This window comes from Nicotiana sylvestris, chromosome 11, assembly GCF_000393655.2.
Source record: "Nicotiana sylvestris chromosome 11, ASM39365v2, whole genome shotgun sequence".
Classification (NCBI taxonomy): Eukaryota; Viridiplantae; Streptophyta; class Magnoliopsida; order Solanales; family Solanaceae; genus Nicotiana; species Nicotiana sylvestris.
In genome coordinates, this window is record NC_091067.1 from 79,947,529 (window position 1) to 79,962,366 (window position 14,838).

The 14,838-nt window shown below is 40.7% G+C and overlaps 1 protein-coding gene across 1 annotated transcript; it reads left to right on the forward strand.

Moving 5' to 3' along the window:
* The first annotated feature begins 12,364 nt into the window (after window positions 1-12,364).
* Window positions 12,365-13,201, forward strand: LOC138881217 (uncharacterized). The gene is made up of 2 exons (XM_070161426.1): window positions 12,365-12,516; window positions 12,658-13,201. The coding sequence occupies exons 1-2, from the start codon at window positions 12,365-12,367 to the stop codon at window positions 13,199-13,201; spliced, it is 696 nt and encodes a 231-aa protein (XP_070017527.1).
* The last annotated feature ends 1,637 nt before the right edge of the window (window positions 13,202-14,838 follow it).

Genomic DNA, 14,838 nt, shown 5'->3' on the forward strand with positions numbered 1-14,838 from the left:
TGAAATTTTTCTTCTTAGGTGTGTGTGTCATGTTTATAATTTAATTGTTAAAAGTGACCTTGATTTATTTTCAACTGAGATTACTCATGTTAGAAGAGCAGTTGGTGTTATTCAAGGAAATAATAGACAATCTAGAATAAAGGAATTTAAGAATAAGTGTGTCCAGTATAACCTTAAACCCAGATTCATGCCAGACGAAATTGTTACTAGATGAAATTATATATATTTTTAAAATGTTGCTACAAATACATATTCCCTATAACTAAAGTTGCTAATGCGCATTGTACTGATCCAAACCGTATGTTAACAACTACTACTTGGGAGGTCATTAATGATGTTGTTAAATTTTTACATAAATTTTATACAACTACTATTGAGTTTTCTGGAGCATATTACCCTACTGTTACTATGGCTTTAGTACGTATAACTGAAATTTCTTTTCTACTCTTTGAATTTAAGAAGAAAGAAAAATATAGGGATGTTGCTGAAAAAATGCAAGCAAAATTCAAAAAATATTTCTTTCCAATTCCTCTGATTTACTTAATTAGTGTTGTTTTAAATCCTTCTATTAAGATGTCTGATTGTCACCAATTAATGAATGCTTTATATACTTATATGGAGATTGGACCAACTAAAACCCCATATTTATATACTTGTATGAACATGCTAAATGAATATTTACAACAATTATACAATTATTATGCAAATGTAATTGATGATGCTACTCTTAATGTAGGCAATGTTAATCCAACTATGCATTGTACCACTTCTGCTACTGTGGATGATGAATAAGGCCTTGATAGTTTTATTATTTTTTCTACATTTTATAACACTCAAACCAGTAGCAGGAACATTGATGAACTTCAATTCTACTTGCAGAAGCAAAAAAGAGCCTCGCAGAAAGGAGATTTCACCGTTGGGATGGTGGCACGAGAATGGAAAGCAATTTCCTGTTCTTTTCTCTATGGCTCGGGACGTGCTGAATGTGCCAATTTCAACTATTGCATCAGAGAGTGCATTTAGCCAAGAAAGACAACAACTTGGAGACACCCGTCACTCATTGGGAAGCAATGTTTTGGAAGTTTTAGTATGTTTCAGAGATTGGATTAGATCGGAATGAAGAAATCAAGGACATGAAGATGTTGATAGCCAGAAGACGAGGAATTTGGAGATATATTAACACATGGTAGCCCATCCGAATTTAACACTCCAGAAGAAGGTCACTCAGTTCATATTGATTATGAAGAACTTACTAAGGCAATGCAAAACCTTTGAATTTACTCTTTATTGGTTAATTTACTTGTTAAATGTAAAACTTTCAATTTGTAAGTTTGAATTTTGAAATAAATGTAGCACTTGAAATTTATAAGTGCAATTTTTTCCATCTTACTTGTATTCTTCTTATTAATATAACTTACAATAGTTATACAAAATACAAAAAAAAAATTAAAAATACTCTAAACCTTGTACGGTTCAATTTTTACCCAGATGAACCCGAACGCGTTAAACCCGGTAAGCCCTAACCCGTAACCGACCCGGACTATAACTCGTACGGGTACAAAAAATCCCAACCCAGCCCAGCCCGACCCACTGGTTAAACACCCTTATCCTGCACCAAGTGTGTCCCTAATAACCTAGCCTCACCCGGCTCAAACCAACCAATTGGAGATCTACATCGCCTCCCATACAAAGCCTCATATGGAGCCATCAGAATATTCCACTAGTAGCTGTTGTTATAAGCAAACTCTGCGAGCGGTAGAAACTGATCCCATGACCCTCTTAAATCAATGACACAAGCATGCAACATATCCTACAATATCTGAATAGTGCGTTTGGACTGCCCGTCTGTCTGAGGCTGAAAAGTTGTGCTTAACTCAACCTGAGTACCCAACTCTCGCTGCACAGACCTCTAAAACTGCGAAGTTAACTGAGTGCCCCTATATGAAATGATGGAAACTGGGACACCATGCAAACGAACTATCTCCGGGATATAAATCTCTCCCAACCTCTCTGGAGAATAGGTATTACACACAGGAATGAAGTGCGCGGACTTGGTCAGCTAATCCACAATCACCCAAATAGCATCGAACTTCTTCAAAGTCCGTGGGAGCCCAACTACAAACTTCATGGTGATCCGCTCCCACTTCCACTCTGGAATATCCTTCTGCTGAAGCAAGCCACCCAGTTTCTAATGCTCATATTTCACCTGCTGACAATTGAGACACCGAGCTACAAATCCCACAATGTCCTTGTTCATTCTCCTCCACCAATAATACTGTCTCGGATCCTGATACATCTTCGCGGCACCCAGATGAATGGAATACTGCGAGCTATGGGCCTCCTCCAGAATCAACTCTCGAAGCCTATCTACATTGGGCACACATATCCAGCCCTACATCCTCAACACCCCATCATCACCAATAGTCACATCTCTAGCATCATCGTGCTGAAATCTATCCTTAAGGACAAGCAAATGAGGATTATCATACTGGTGGTCTCTGATGCGATCATATAAAGAAGACCGAGAAATCACACAAGCCAATACCCGACTGGTCTCGGAAATATCTAACCTCACAAACTGATTTGCCAAGGCATGAACATCAACTTCAAGAGGTCTCTCCCTAACTAGAATATATGCCAAACTCCCCATACTCACCACCTTCCGGCTCAAAGCATCGGCCACCACATTGGCCTTCCCTAGATGGTACAAAATAGTAATATCATAATCCTTTAGCAACTCCAATCATCTCTGCTGCCTCAAATTGAGATCCTTCTGCTTGAACAAGTGTTGGAAGCTACGATGATCAGTAAACACCTCACACAACACACCATACAAGTAATGCCTCCAAATCTTCAATGCGTGAACAATGGCAGCCAACTCCAAATCATGAATAGGGTAGTTCTTCTCATGGGGCTTCAGCGGACGAGAAGCATAAGCAATAACTCTACCCTTATTCATCAATACACACCCAATAACAACTCTTAAAGCATCATAATACACGGTATATGAACCTGAAGCTGATGGAAAAACTAACACAAGAGTTGTGATCAAGGAAGTCTTGAGCTTCTGAAAGCTCTCCTCACACTCATCTGACCACCTGATAAGAACACACTTTTGAGTCAACTTGGTCAAGGGCAATGCTATAGATGATAATCCCTGAACAAACCGGCGGTAACAACCCGCCAAACGAAGAAAGCTGCGAATTTCTGTGGTTGAGGATGGTTTGGGACAACTCTGAGCTGCCTCTATCTTCTTCAGATCAACCTGAATACCCTCGCTGGACACCACGTGCCCCAAGAAAGCCACTAAACTGAGGTAAAACTCAAACTTGGAGAACTTTGCATAAAGCTTCTCCTCCCTTAATCTCTGCAACACAACTCTCAAATGCTCCGCGTGCTCCTCCTGACTACACGAGTATACCAGAATATCATTAATGAAGACTATGACAAATGAGTCGAGATACGGCCAGAACACACTATTCATGAAATGCATGAACACTACTGGGGCATTGGTCAGCCCAAAAGACATCACCAAGAACTCATAATGACCGTATCGGGTCCTAAAAGCTATCATAAGAATATCTGAGTCCCTGATCTTCAACTAGTGATAACCTGAACGGAGATCAATCTTGGCGAACACCCTCGCTTCCTAAAGTTGGTCAAACAAATCATCGATACGAGGCAAAGGATACTTGTTCTTTGATTGTTACTTTGTTCAACTGTCTGTAATCAATGAACATCCTCTTAGTGCCATCCTTCTTCTTCAAAAATAGAACAAGCGCACCCCAAGGCGACATACTAGGCCGAATGAACCCCTTATCTAGAAGTTCCTAAAGCCGCTCCTTTAATTCCTTTAAGTCCGCTGGTGCCATACTATACGGTAGAATAGAAATGGGCCAAGTGCCCAGCACCAGATCAATACCAAAATCAGTATCCATATCCGGTGGCATGCCCGGTAGGTCTGCAAGAAACACATCGGGAAAATCCCTCACAACAGGAATAGAATCAACACTAGGAGTCTATGCACCTACATCCCTCACAAATGCTAAGTATGAAAGACAACCCTTCTCAAGAATGAAATTACCCTACTGGAAACATAATCAGTCGAACCTCGCCACTCAATCCGTGGCACACCCGGCATAGCCAATGTCACCGCCTTAGCATGACAGTCCAAAATAGCATGACACAGAGATAGCCAATACATGCCTAATATAACATCAAAGTCTACCATACATAACCACAACAGATCCACTCAGGTCTCCAGACCCCCAATAGTCACCACACATGACCGGTACACACAGTCTACAACAATAGTATCGCCCACCGGATTAGACACACGAACAGATGTAACAAGAGACTCAGGGGGCATATCCAAATAATGAGCAAAGTATGATGACACATAAAAATAAGTGGAACTAGGATCAAATAATACAGAGGCATCTCTGTGGCAAACTAAGACAATACCTGTGATCACGGCGTCTGAAGCAATAGCATTGGGTCTAGCTGGGAGTGCACAGAAATGGGCCTAACCACCACCTGATCGACCTCCTCATCTAGGAAGACTCCTAGCTGACTGACCTCCACCCCTAGCTAGCTGGGTGGGTAATGGTGAAGTAACTGGCGCTGAAGCCGATGGTTGGCTCCTCTATTGAGATGAACCCCCAAGACGATAAGGACACTGCCTCTACATATGTCCTATCTCTCCATACTCATAGAAACCCCCGGGTGATGGAGACGAGGACTGAACGGAACCCCTAGCACCGGAATGACTAGCAGATGCACCTGGCATAGAAGAGCCTCAAAATGATGGAGCACGGGACGAATTATGAGCTGGAAAGGCACAGTGTGATGACTGGCCCTAATGTGAACTGTGAGAACCATGACCCAATGACGCCCCATAATAACCTGGGCGAGCTGGCTGAGCATGCCTGAATGGACGGCCTTTGCCGTGCTGAAACTGACCTTTCGAAGGAGCACCACCATAACTACCAGATCTCCAAGGCCTCTTGGCCTCCATCTCATCTCACTCATGGCATTGAACTAACTCAATCTCATGAGCAATGTCAACAACATCCTCAAAAGTATCACCAAACACCCTCTCCCTGGTCATGAGAATACGAAGCTGATAAGTGTGGCCATTAACAAACATTCTAATTCTCTCTCTCTCTGTAGGAACCAACCTAACAGCATGATGAGCTAACTCCGAGAACCTCATCTCATACTGCGTCACAGTCATCTCTCCCTAACACAACCACTCGAACTTCCTGTGCAGCTCCTCTCTGTGAGATTGTGTCACATACTTCTCTAAAAAGAGAACAGAGTACTGCTACCAGGTAATGGGTGCTGCACCAACAGGCCTACGCCTCTCATAAGCCTCCCACCAAGTGAAGGTGGCTCAAGAAAACTGAAAAGTAGTGAAAGCGACCCTGCTGGTCTCTAGAATACCCGTTGTACGAAGAATCTTCTGACACTTGTCCAAGAAACCCTGGGCATCCTCGCCCTCTGCACCACTGAAAGTCGAAGGCTAAGGTCTACCAAACCTCTCCAACCTATGATGCTTTTCCTCTGGCATGGCAGGGGATACATAGTCCATAGCAGCTGCAACCTGCTGGGCTGGATGTGCCCCCGGTGTTTGAAGTCCTTGCATGACCTGCTCAGGTGTGCTAGCTGTGGGAGTCTGAGTGCCTCTCCCGGCCTGAGAAGTAGCTGCGGCTGTAGTAACTAAGACTGCCTGAGCTAGGCCAATGCATACTGATAGAATCTGAGCCAGGGCCTCTTGAAGACTCGGAATCACAATGGGTATAGCTGGTGCCTGAGCTGGTGCTAGTGGAGCATCCCCAACTGGGACATGATCCTGAACTGGGCGGTTGGTGGATCTGCAGGTGCTGCCCTAGCTGATGTGTGGGCCACACCCTTTCCCTTATCACGTCCTCGGCTTGTAGTGGCCACAACTGGTGGTACTAGTGGTCATCTATCCTGACCAGTAGCACGTGTCCTCACCATCTATTAGAGAATAAAATAACAGAATTTTAATACTCGGAACAACAGATTTGCACGACAAGAATTTCAAGAATTTCCTAAAGGTTCTACAACCTCTCGAGGATAAATACGGACGTCTCCATACTGATCCGCGAGACTCTACTAAACCTGCTCATGACTCGTGAGACCTATGTAACCTAGGCTCTGATACCAACTTATCACGACCCTAAACCTAGACACGGTCATGATGGCGGCTCTCATGAAGACAAGGCCAGCCGACACAAACCCCCAATAAATATAACAAATATAATAATTCATAATTAAGTCATTAATAATGATAAATCCCAAAATAGAGTGAAATATTTCAACTATGGAAGCAAACACAGCCCGACATCGGGGTGTCACCAGTCATGAGCATCTAAACATGTGTCTAAGAGTCTAAAAGAGTTTATACAGTCTATTACAGAACTAGAAACATAAAGTAAGATAGGAGCGAGAAACACTGGGCTGCGAATGCCGAGCAGCTACCTAGTGGACTCCGAATAGCCTACTGGGAGCAATCAACCCTTACTAGCGGGACCCAAAGCTCCTGATTCTGCACACAGTGTGCAGGGAGTAATGTGAGTATGCCAACCCAGTGAGTAATAAAAATAAGTGAAGACTGAGCGATAAGAAAACACGTAAAACACAGTAAAACGCTACAAAGAGGCAGTGTAAAACCAATATAATGTAATAAAATAGTGAAATCTTATAAAAACACCTTAGTTCAGTGTAAGCTTCTTTAAAACACCTTTTTAAAAGATAAACAAGTAAATGAAAAGCAGTGAGAAAAGATAAACAAATAAAATCAGCCCCTCGGGCACAATATTAACAGAATCAGCCCCTTGGGCAATAACATGGAACAACACCAGCCCCTCGGGCTATATCACATATCACACTGGGTATCCCGCTCACTGGGAGTGTACAGACTCCGGGAGGGGCCCCTTACGGCCCAAACGCAATATCAAGCCATCTAGTGGCATAATCAATAGGCTCTCAGCGTCTTATCAAGCCACCTTGTGGCATACAACTCAGGCCCTCGGCCTCATAATCATAATTCGTACAACACTGCTGCGACGTGCAGCCCGATCCCATAATAATCCTCACAACATAGGCCCTCAGCCCTACTCAGTCAGAAATCTCTAAACGCCACTCAGGCACAATAAAATATGATGTTCGGCCTAAAATATCATTTAAAATGTTAATACAGAGTAAATATGGCTGAGTTATGAAAACATTAGAATATAGCATGACTGGGTATAGATATAAAATCAAGACAGTGAGGAAATAGCAGTAAAAATCCCCTAAGGGTCCAAACAGTTGGCACGGGGCACAAATATGGCATTCAGCCCAAAACATGATGATAGCAAATAGTTTTCAATCAAATACGTGGTAAAACAATCATTCCGGATGGACAACGTCATAATCCCAATGGTGTACGGCCCCACGCTCGTCATCTAGCATGTGCGTCACCTCAATATAGCACAACGATGTGTAATCTGAGGTTTCATACTCTCAGGACAACATTTACAATCATTACTCACCTATATCCAGTCCAAACTCTAGCCCTGATGCCCTTACCTCTCGAATCGGCCTCTGGATGCTCCAAATCTAAACAAAATCAGTGCAAAACCATCAAAATATGCTTAGAGAATAAAGCCTACTCGAAAGAAATCAAATTACAACACAAATCCCGAAATTGACCAAATCCCGACCCCTGGGCCCACGTCTCGGAATCCGATAAAAATTACATCAATAGACTCTTTATCACTCCCCGAGTTCATTCATATCAAAATTACCAAAATCCAATCACAAACGACCTCTCAAATCCCAAATTCTAAGTCTCCAATAACAAGCCCTAGTTCTTCAATATTTAGGCTTAAATTCTACAATTTCCATGCTTAATTAGGTAGAAATCACATTAGGATTGAGTATTAAGTCCATAAATCTAACCTCTAAGTGTTCCCCCTTGATTCCCTCTTCAATCCCCTTCAAAAAGCTTCAAAATGGAGGAACTTAAACCTAAAATCACGGAAATGGATCTTTTAAACATTCTACCCAGCACTTAAAATTTCTTAATCGCGATTGCGGGACCTCCCTCGCGATCGCGAAGCACAAGCTTCTCAGAACCCAAATTTACCCTTCACAAACGCATCATCTCCCACGCGAACGTGATGCTTAGGCATCCTACACCTATGCAATCACGGACAGGGGACCACATTCGCGAAGAACAAACTCATGGTCAACCCTGGTCCACTTAACCCTACGCGGACGCGACCTTCCACATGTTCGCGAACAATAAGCTCACAGCCTCACGTGATCGCATCGCCAACTTCGAGAATGCGAAGAACAACCTGTACTGCCCCTACAAAAGCTCTACGCGATCGCGAGCCTCCTCAAGCGATCGCAAAGAAGAAAAAAACCTGCAATAGCTGAAGCCAAAAATCTGCAACTTCTCAACTATGCATTTTGGTCCGTTTAACCACCCGAAACTCACCCGAGGCCCTTGGGACTTCAACCAAACATGCGAACATATCCCATAACATCATTAAAACTTGTACCAACCTTTGAAACACTCAAAACAACATCAAAACACCAAATTTGCATCGGATTCAAGCCTAAGAATTCCAAGATCTTCCAAATTCCGCTTTCATTCAAAAGGTCTATCAAACCACATCCGAATGACCTGAAATTTTGTACACAAATCCCAAATGACAAAACGGGCCTACTGCTACTCCCGGAATTCCATTCCGACCCCGATGTCAAAATCTCACCTATCAACCGGAAAATACCAAAATTCCAATTTCGCCAATTCAAGCCTATATCTACTTCGGACCTCCAAAACACATTCTGATCACACTCTTAAGTCCCAAATCACCTCCTAAGGCTATCTAAACCATCGTAACTCACATATGATCTCTTTATCACATAAGTCAACATTCGGTTAGCTTTTCCAACTTAAGCTTACTCAAAAGAGACTAATTGTCTCAAACCTTACCAAAACTTCTATGAACCCGAGCCAACCAACCCGACAACAGATAATACAACTGAATAAGGAAATAATACGTAGAAATGGGGGAAATGGAACGGTAACTCATAAAACGACCGGCCGGGTCGTTACATAAACTGCCCCATAGCTTCCGAGCATAAGCTGTGAACACCGCATGCTACATCATAAATAGGTGCATGACTAGACCTCTTGTTGAGAAGACTCGCTATGAGTTACTTAAAGAGAGAAAGCCAAATATATCCCATCTTAGGGGATTTGGATGCATGTGCTTTGTGCACGATAATGGAAAATACTCCCTAGGTAAGTTTGATCCTAAAAGTGATAAGGTAGTATTCTTGGGATATTCTTCACATAGTAAAGTTTATAAGAATTATAACAAAAGAACTACGTGTGTATAAGAAAGTGGACATATGGTTTTTGATAAAACTAATATTCATTTTGAGAGGCAGGAACACAATGATGAAGCAATTGGGCTGGTAAGAAACTCAAATGAAAGCCAGCCCAGACTGAAGCTAGACTAGAGGAAGAAACAGGTTCTTCAACCTAGGCCAACATGATAGGGGGAACTGAACAAAGATGAACTGATCCTCAAACCTCGAGGGAACCTGTATTTGAACATGTTCCTCAACAACAAAACATTGAAGGAATATTTAGGGGAAACCAGCTAGTTGTGAAACCTTACAAGTATCAGAGTTCTCATCCCATTGAGAACATAATCACTGATCTAACCTCTGGAATTAAAACATGATCTTCTTTAAAGAATCATTGTGCTTTTGATGCTTTCTTATCTCTTATTGAACCTAAAAAGGTTTCTAAGGCTTTGTAGGATGCAGACTGGGTGAATGAAAAGCAAGATGAATTCAACCAATTTGAGAGAAGCCAAGTTTGGCATCTGGTTCCAAGACCCACGGACAGATCTGTAATTGGCATAAAATGGGTATTCAGAAATAAACTTACCAAAGATGGAACAGTTACAAGGAACAAAGCGAGTTTGGTGGTTCAAGGACATAGCCAAGATGAGGGCATAGACTATGATGAGACTTTTCCTCTAGTTGGAAGATTGGAAGAAATCAGATTTCTTGTAGCCTTTGTTGCTAACATGGAATTCACTCTCCATCAGATGGATGTCAATAGTGCCTTCCTCAATAGATGTCTAAAGGAAGAAGTGTTTGTCAAGCAACCTCCAGGCTTTTAAAGCAAGGAATATCCTGATCATGTGTACAAGATTGACAAGGCACTTTATGGGATCAAGCATGCTCCACGATGAAAGATTATCAAAATTTCTTGCTTAAGCATGGCTACAAGAGAGGTAAAATTGACAATACCTTATTTTTGAAAGAAAAGAGATAAAGATCTCCTAGTAGTTCAGATATAAATTGATGATATAATCTTTGGAGAAACTACTGATAAGTTAAGTAAAGAATTTGCTAAATTAATAGGGCGTTAATTTGAAATGAGCATGATGGGTGAGCTTAATTTCATTTTAGGCTTACAAATTAAACAAACATCAAATGGAAATATGATCCATTAGAAAAGGTATGTGAAAGAGTTGCTTAAAAGGTTTAAAATACAAGATTCCAAAGAAATTGACACACCTATAGCAATAGCCACAAAATTAGATATAAATGAACCTGGTTCATTTGTTGATCAAAAGTTGTATAAGGGAATAATCAGCTCTTTGTTATATCTCATTGCTAGTAGACCTGACATTGTATTCAGTGTAGGACTTTGTGCTATATTTCAGGTAAATCCAAAGGAATCTCACTTGACTAATGTCAAGAGGATCTTGAGATACCTAAAAGGCACCACTTACCTCTGTTTATGGTATCCAAAAGGTAGTAATTTCAACTTAGTGGGATATGCTAATGCTGATTATGCACGTTTTCTTATGGATATAAAGAGCACCTCAGGTATGATACACTTTTTTGGCTCATGTCTTGTGTCGTGGGCCACCAACAAGCAAAAATTTGTGGCCTTGTCTACTGTTGAAGATGAGTATGTTTCTGTTGCCTCATGTTGTGCTCAATTGTTGTGGATCAAGCAGCAATTAATGGACTTTGGAATTGATGTAGGTTGTATCCCTATCTTTTGTGATAACACCAGTGCAATTAGTATGACCAAAAACCCGGTTCATCATAAAAGAACTAAGCACATAGATGTTAGGCATCACTTTTTGAGGGACAACTATGAAAAGAGTTTGATCACTATGGAATTTTGTGCTACTGGGAAGCAAATATCTTATATTTTCACAAAAGCTCTAAGTATATATCACTTTGAAAGGAACATGATAGAATTAGGGATGATTAAGATCACCTAAAAGGAACCAGTTCTAATTAAAAAAAATGGTTAGAAAATCTATGAATTTTGTATAAAATTAGATTAGATTATGCTTAGCCTCATACTTTCACTAGTATACTCTTTTTCCATGTGCTAAAATGTCTCTCATTAATCTCTAATAATATTATCTTTATTTTTTTGAAAAATTGGGACTTACATAAGAGATTTCTCAGAGAAAAACTTGGTTCATCAAGATTACATGGTACATAATCTCCATTCTGCATATTTTGAAATAATTATATTTTGGATTATGATCAAAAGGAGAGTCCTATTTAATCCTAACTTTTCCTTGATCTTATCCGTTACAAAATGAACCGATTTCAACAAAAGAGAGTCCCAAAATGCAATAAGCACCTAGATTCTAGGGAGAGTCTTCACCGTCTTTTCAAACTAACTTCCAGTTTGATTAGACTTCTAAGCTTCAGAAAAGCTGTCGTTACCTAACCAAAATTTCCCTCCTTAAATTTATTTGGCCTTACCCATTTTTTATTCTAAACTCTCCTGCCATAAAAAAATTTCTCTCAATCTTTTATCATATTTTCTAACCACTAATTGAAACATAGAAATGGCAAACCCTTCTGAGAATCCCTCTTCACTGCCCAAGGAGACTATACCCACACCATATATCACACCTTCAACAACACCCACCTCTAATAAAGGAAGGTTCAAGATGATTGCTCACATGGTAGTTGTTGGAGGAGAACAAATCAAGAAGATTAATGAGTAGTTAAAAGCATGTCGGGCAAAAGAACCGTAGAAATCTGACTACTGCTACTAAGGGGGAAAAATGTTTAATCTGAAATAGTGCAGGTAACTTCTGGTCCTAAGATTACATCTGAGACAATTTCTGAGGTGACTGCAAATATGGAAAATAGGTTTATTTTGGTGGAAACTTTGGCTGGGGTTAAAACCACTAAGTCTGGGAAAATTGGCGGTAAAAAGAAAAAGAGAAAAGAAAAAAAGAGTGAGGTTGCTCTAGGTGATGTGAGGGGAATATGAATGGAAGGAGTGGCTGAATCTTCACCTACTCCTATTGGTTTGGTTGAAGAAATACGAGCTATGATATTGTGGAGTGAGGAATCTACTAGAGAGGAAGATAGCTTGAGAGAAAAAAGGGGTAGTGGGTCTAGAGATGAAGGTGCTGCAGAGGGGTTAGTAAGGTTGAGGAAGAGGTTCTAGGAAACTATTCCATCTGTGAAGGAACCCCTCGAAGACCTATTGAAAAGAGTGTCTGACAGTTACAATACAAAAAGGAATAAGAATTAAAGAGTTAAAATTTCCGATACTGCTAGGGCAAACAAGAAGAGAAAGGATGCCTCTTCTATCTCTGTAGTGACTCCTCTTACAAGAGAGAGAGCTACAAGGAATCAAAAGAAGCAGAGTGAGGCTGAACTGGAAAAAGCCCTAGAAGAGAGTAAAAGAAAAGATGCTGCAAAGGGAACCAAGAAAGCTGTGAACCATGTTGAGGCTGTTGAAATTGAGAAGATGGACCTGGTCCTACAAGATGAAGAGGAGGCAGAAGAGGTGGAGGTTGTGACTCCAAAGGCAAAGAAAATCATGACTTCCAAAAAGAAGTCTCATTCGAAGACAAAGTTTACAAGTCCTTCTACCTTGGCTAAAAGAACTAGGTCTGCCATGAAATTTAGGAAAGTAAAAGTAATGGAGGAAGAAGAAAGTGAAAATGACGAAGAAATTGATCAAGAACATGACAAAATGGCTAAGTTTGCAAAAAGAACCATCTTGAAGGATAGACTCCTCAGGGACTTGGAGAAGGAAGGCATGATTATGCTACTGGAAAAACTTCAATTGCAAGGTTGGAAGGACATGGTCCTTTAGATGGATGGAAAGCTTACCAGAACTGAGATTGTGGAGTTCATGGCAAATTATGAGATACAAAATGGCAAAGTCACCAGTGTTATGAAGGGGGTGATAGTGAGCTTCAATGACAAGGAATTTGGGGAGATTCTAGGTGTACCTGCTCACGGGTACAATGATTACAAGAAGCTCAAATAGACAAGTCTAGAGAACCTTCCTACCTCCCTTTCCACTACAAGAAAGTTTGCTGACAATGAGTTGGAGTTAGAGGCTAAGGCTGTATACAAAACTAAGATGAAGCCACCCCACAGAGTATTGTTTCAATTTGTTAACAAAGTCATATTGCCCAGGCCGGAAAGAAGTCACATTGCCACCTTCATGGATCTGGTCCTTATGGAATGTCTGGACAGTGGGAGGCAAATCAAATAGCCTGGGTTATCATCCAGCTTCTTGATAGGGTACTAACTGGTACCAAAACGTATGCCATACCCTCTGGTTTTATTCTCACGGTCGTACTTGCTCACTTCAAGGTACCTCTTAAGAAATGGGATGTTGGTACAATTAAGGATCACTTTGGGGCAAACACTTTGACTGTATGTGATTATGAAGTCCACACCACTTCTAAAGAACCTGGTTCATCCAAAAAGGTACCTGTGAATAGCAAAGTGTGAGTCTTGGTGCAAGAGAGTAGGGCTAAGGATGCTGAAATTGAAAGGCTGACGAAGAGGTAGGCAGAAGTAGAAACTGAGAGATATGCTTTTAGAGTTGAGCTTGCAAAGGAGAAGGAGAATAATGAAGGCATTCTTCATGATATGTTGAAAATGCTTCAAGCCAAGAACCAAGAACCTGGTCCTTCCCAGCCTTAAGACCTTCCTAGCCTAGTTAGACAAACCAGTGACCAGAATCGAATTTCTTTTTGTTCTTTTTGCTTATGATCCAATAGCTTTATTTTTCTTTATGCTTCGTGGATGACTAGTATCAATGATAATCAACTATTTTTGTTCTCTAACTGCTTGTTAATGTTTCTTAGATGGCTAATATCATTAGATTGATAAATGATTTATGATTCCTTGATAGCATTTGATGTAGACTAGTGGCCATGAGTGATATCCATTAATATCTAATTATCTAACATAATTATGCAACTTTTTGATGATGCCAAAAGAGGGACAACAAGTTGTGTTGTTTACCTTGGAATGTGATGTTTATAACATAATGAACCTAGTCCTTAATGATTTATGACTTCAAAATAGAAAGTGTTCTAATATTGTGTCGATGTTGAGCTGAGTTGAAACAGGTCCTATTCTTAGAGAAAGAATAGAGTTTGTCATAATCAAAAAGGCGAAATTCGTTGGCCCAAATGAAATTTGCTTCGATGATTGACAAAAGAACTCAAGCATGAACCAGGTCCATACACGGTGTACACATACATGGGCAGATTCGAGCACAACTTATGCACGTGAAGGAGATAAGCTTAAGTGGTTAACATTTCACTCGCTAGGCTAGCCAATACTAGAGTAAATCTTCAGCCTTTTAAATATTTCAAGTAAATAAACTCATTTGAAATTAATTAAAGTTGAATGATGTGCGAAAAGGAAGAAAAGAAAACAACCAAAAATGTCTAAGTATAATCCCGGACCTACAGTCACAAGTGCACG

Excerpts from the sequence above, each read along its gene's own strand:
- LOC138881217 (XM_070161426.1), top strand. The coding sequence starts at position 12,365 with ATGGAAGGAGTGGCTGAATCTTCACCTACTCCTATTGGTTTGGTTGAA. Across the intron at positions 12,517-12,657 it reads GATGAAGGTGCTGCAGAGGG|GGCAAACAAGAAGAGAAAGG; the intron begins GTTAGTAAGGTT and ends CGATACTGCTAG.